This window comes from Marmota marmota, unplaced genomic scaffold (genome assembly GCF_001458135.2).
Source record: "Marmota marmota marmota unplaced genomic scaffold, marMar, whole genome shotgun sequence".
NCBI classification, from domain to species: Eukaryota; Metazoa; Chordata; class Mammalia; order Rodentia; family Sciuridae; genus Marmota; species Marmota marmota.
The window spans coordinates 4,582,424-4,586,521 of record NW_026000138.1 but is presented as its reverse complement, the minus strand read 5'-3'; the positions used below and the strand labels follow the sequence as shown (position 1 = coordinate 4,586,521).

Sequence of the window (4,098 nt, the reverse complement as noted above, 5' to 3'; positions counted from 1 at the left end):
CAGGCCACCCGGGTGACACCTGTGGTTGGTTCCACCCTATAGTTCGGTTTTGGATCCCCGCTCTCTTCACATCCACCTTGTTCTTTGGCTGCCTGCCCGTTTTTTGCTGCCCACTTCAGCCTTGCCAGATCCCGTTTTCCTCCTCCCCTTTTCGCTGGGCGTTTTTCACCCAACCCTGAACCTACCCTTTTATCCTCAGCCCCAGTGTTGGTCTCCTCTGCCTGGGTTCCTGTTTTCTCTATCACCTAGCCTCCTTAGATCCCAATTTTATTCTCCAGTCTCCTTTGCTCAACCCTCCCACTTTTTAAAAAAACATGGCTTCAGTCAGTTTCCTGCACTCCCCAACCTCTGCCATTTTTCTCTTCTTCGATTTTCTCTTCTCCATTCTTTGTCTCCCAAATTCCTCACTTCTCCGGAGTCTTCAGGTCCTCATGGTTTTTTTGGTTTGTTTGTTTGAGATGCTGGGGACTGAACCCAAGGCCCTGTATAAAATGATAGGCAAGCAAAACTGTTGATTTTTGTTTTTCTGAGTTGGGGACCTGCAGATTTTACCCAGCAATGCTTTATTGTTGTTTTTCTGGGGGGTGGGGACTAGGGATTTAACCCAGGGTCAGTTTACCATTGAGCCACATCCCTAGCCCTTTCATTTTGAAACAGGGTCTCACTCAATTGCTGAGGCTGGCCTTGAACTTGTGATCCCTCCTGCCTAAACCTCTGGAGCCCCCACAGTACCCAGCTAATGTATATATTGATGTATTCCATATGTATAATCGTGGAAAAGAATAAAAATAGTGACGGGAACAATATCGTTTCCAATATTAGGACAGCCGGGAAAAAATTTTATTTTAGTCTGGCAAACTGGTTTTAATCAAATCTTTACATTTACTAGTCGGCTCTAAATCAAAAATCGCTGAAACATTTATTTAAAAATAACTTTATTCCATAATCTTAAAAAATCCATAAACTCATAACTAATTTCTCCCAACTTTACCCACCAAATATTAAAACGTAAATAATGCAGAGGAATCTGCTTATTTTTCTTTGCAGCAGTTTCTAGCCAGTCCCATGATGAGAATATATGTTGGCACTTATTGCATCATAATAAATTCTGCCCAGCAACCATGATTCTCCAGGTTTCAGTGCACAGGTTATAGAAATTTTCCATCACATATTTCCCAGCTGCAGTTATAGGTCCTGTATGTGCTTGTAAGAAATGGAGCTAATATCAAAGCCGCAGGACTTCAGAGCCCCCTCCCCAGTGTTCAACAGTTTTTGAGGAAAAGCAATGTAATTGTAATAGCCCTGGAATGTTTACCTTCCTGGTTCTGATAAATAGTATCTCATGGTCTCTGAATTAACAATACATGCAGATAACATTTTTTTCAAGTCCATGGACTTTGCCACACAAAGGCTGTAACCTACTATTGACAGGCTTGTGAACTTGGATGTGGATCATGTTATAAGGGAAAAAAGAGCTCCAATTCTTCACACATCCTTGAAATGTGAAGAACTTCAGTGCCTGGGCTCTTTAACCCCGAGTATATATGTGAACACAGGGTCCGTATAAGTGACAACACTCACAGCTCAGATGGTCAGGGCTTCACAGTGTTTGGCACCAAGCCCTTGAAGCTCCCATTTGGTAGTGGAAAAACCCTCAACTATTTCCTATCGTTATGTGTGTGGGCAAAAGGAAGTTGTGGAAAATATCCGAGTGATATTGCAAAACATTGCATTCCTAGCTAGTGGTTCCCCCCCTAACTTTTTGTCTTTTTTTTTTTTTCTTTCTTTGTATAGTGGACTCTTAAATTTAGTCATGGAAGACTAAAAGAGAGACTAGTCAATCTCCATTGAGTTCAGAAGCAACCTGAGCATCTCATTCTGAAATGACACCAACAGTTTACAGAGTGATGCAGTCCAAGAGCTACTATGCAGCAAAGGAATGAACCAAGTGGAAATATAATTCACAGCTATTTATGAGAGATATGAATTGTCACTAGCTCCAGACTCCCCAGTGTCCTGAGTTGGGAACAGGGCACATTTCTAGTGATTTTCTCAGTGTAGTCTCTTCCTCCAGAAAAACAGACTTTCCCAACCACACCTTCAGGTTACTACAGAAAACCAGCTTCTCATTTTGGGAGTCTCAGTTCCCTCTCTGGTACTGGAGAAGAGAAGTTCACTTTTAACCCGAAGTCTTGCCCATTGGAACAGAATATGCAACATTGAAGAATACAAATTCAAGTCAGGTGTCCGTGTTTAGCACACATCCATTGCACCTTTATATGGTCCCTGACTTCAAGGGATTTGGATGGAATTAGGGAGAAAAGAAAACCCACCCAAGGATCTACTGGAAGCTTTAGCAACCCAAACTCATCACTTGTCATTTTCATTTGAAACTTAGTGTTTTTGATCAGTATATCCTCCTAATATTTTTAAAAATTAAGATGATGCAAGTTTTCCCATTACAGAGGTGGGGAGACAAACTGGGGCTGGGTGGACGGGTTTGTCCAAGTTCTTATCACCAGATACTCTTAGGAAATAAATGTGCCTCTAGCCTCCTTTCAAAGCAAGAGAAGAATGAGAAAAGCTGAAAGCTAATCCTAGGTCCATCCCTGAGGAGGAGGCTTTTAATGTGAAGCTCTGTAAAAATGTAAGTTTCTAATGAAAGGCACTTCCTCTTATCAGTTCCTACCTCTTTTGTAAAGAATCATACCTCCAGGGGGAAAAGGATCCCCCTGACCTCTGACAATGGCCTCTTGGAAACCATTCTGCAAAGAACTAAAGTGTCTGCGGGCAACTCCTAATTGACAGTGAACAGTTTTTTTCTTCCACTAAGGAAGGCTAGAAGGTAACTAATATCTACTGAGCACCTCCTAGGCACTTTGACACCCCAGATTGCCTCGCCACAAGCCTGGCTCCTGTAGGAATGTCTTCACCCATTTCACAAATGAGGAAAACTGAGGCTCGTGAGGGGTCAAGAGACATGGCCAAGCACATGGAGCATGGGAGAGTCAAGGCCCAGGCAGAAGCGCAGCAGGAGTGTCGGTCCCAAACACCTCCCTCTGACTTGCTTTGGTAGCAGACATGTCACCTTTCTCAGGGAGCTGCCGTTGCCTGGTTTCTCAGTTGGGCAGCGATCAAGGAAGTTTCCCTGTCACCCCATGTGTTCCCTTTTGTGCTGGGGGAATGGCCAAGGGCACTGAGACCAAGTGCTTCCCTCATGTGTGTCTCTCCAAATCCCTGTCTATCACAGTATGTCAGCCCGGACAGGGCCAAGAGTGACAGCAAAAATGGTACCTCAGATGCCAACTGCAGCTCCCCACCTCCCCAAGGGCTCCTTCCCACAGTATTTTTACATCATTGGGGAAATTTACATCAAATTAAACCAATTTTTTTTAAAAAATGGAAGGAAAGCTATGTGTCTGCTTTTCTTCTCCGCTGGGAGACCCCGGGTGTTTGTAACGCAAACTCCCCGGCAGGGCGTGAGTGGGGTCAAAGCTGAATGAAGAGCTCCGCAGAGCCTTCCACACTTTCCAGACAGCAATGGCCAGTCCTCTTCTTTAGACTGGCCTGTCTTCTTCTTGAATGATGTCACTATGTTGCTCACTGATGTCATCTGTTCAGGGGGGGAAAAGAGACCCGACTGAGTAACCTCTGGAGTGTGACTGTTTCCATGCCCGTCCTGATTTCTTCTAAAAGAGACCTGACTGAGTAACCTCTGGAGTGTGACTGTTTCCATGCCTGTCCTGATTTCTTCTTTTCTGAGGAGCCACGGAATGGGAATTCATGGGCTGGGTGTTCATTCTCCTGTTCTCTTAATTCAAAGTCCTCTAGATCTGCCTAATGTTTTACCCACCATGTTCCTGGTTCCTGCCTCCCCTAAATCCGCTTCCTCCTTTCTCTTACTGAGATTCCACTGTTCTTTTTTTTTTTTTCTCCATACCAGGGATTGAACTCAGGGGCACCCAACCACTGAGCCACACCCCAACCCTAGTTTGTATTTATTAGAGACAGGGTCTCACTGAGTTGCTTAGTACCTTATTGTTGCCGAGGCTGGCTTTGAACTCGCGATCCTCCTGCCTCAGCCTCCCCGGTGGCTGG

The 4,098-nt window shown here is 44.5% G+C and overlaps 1 protein-coding gene across 1 annotated transcript in view; it reads right to left on the bottom strand.

Moving 5' to 3' along the window:
• Positions 1-918: 918 nt before the first annotated feature.
• The window catches only part of Vsig10 (V-set and immunoglobulin domain containing 10), a 28,342-nt gene continuing 25,162 nt past the window's right edge, over positions 919-4,098 (bottom strand). Inside the window, exon 9 of the mRNA XM_048785486.1 lies at positions 919-3,613. Coding sequence (XP_048641443.1) covers positions 3,558-3,613 — 56 coding nt within the window. The 3' untranslated portion in view covers positions 919-3,557. The remainder of the gene's footprint in view (positions 3,614-4,098) is intronic.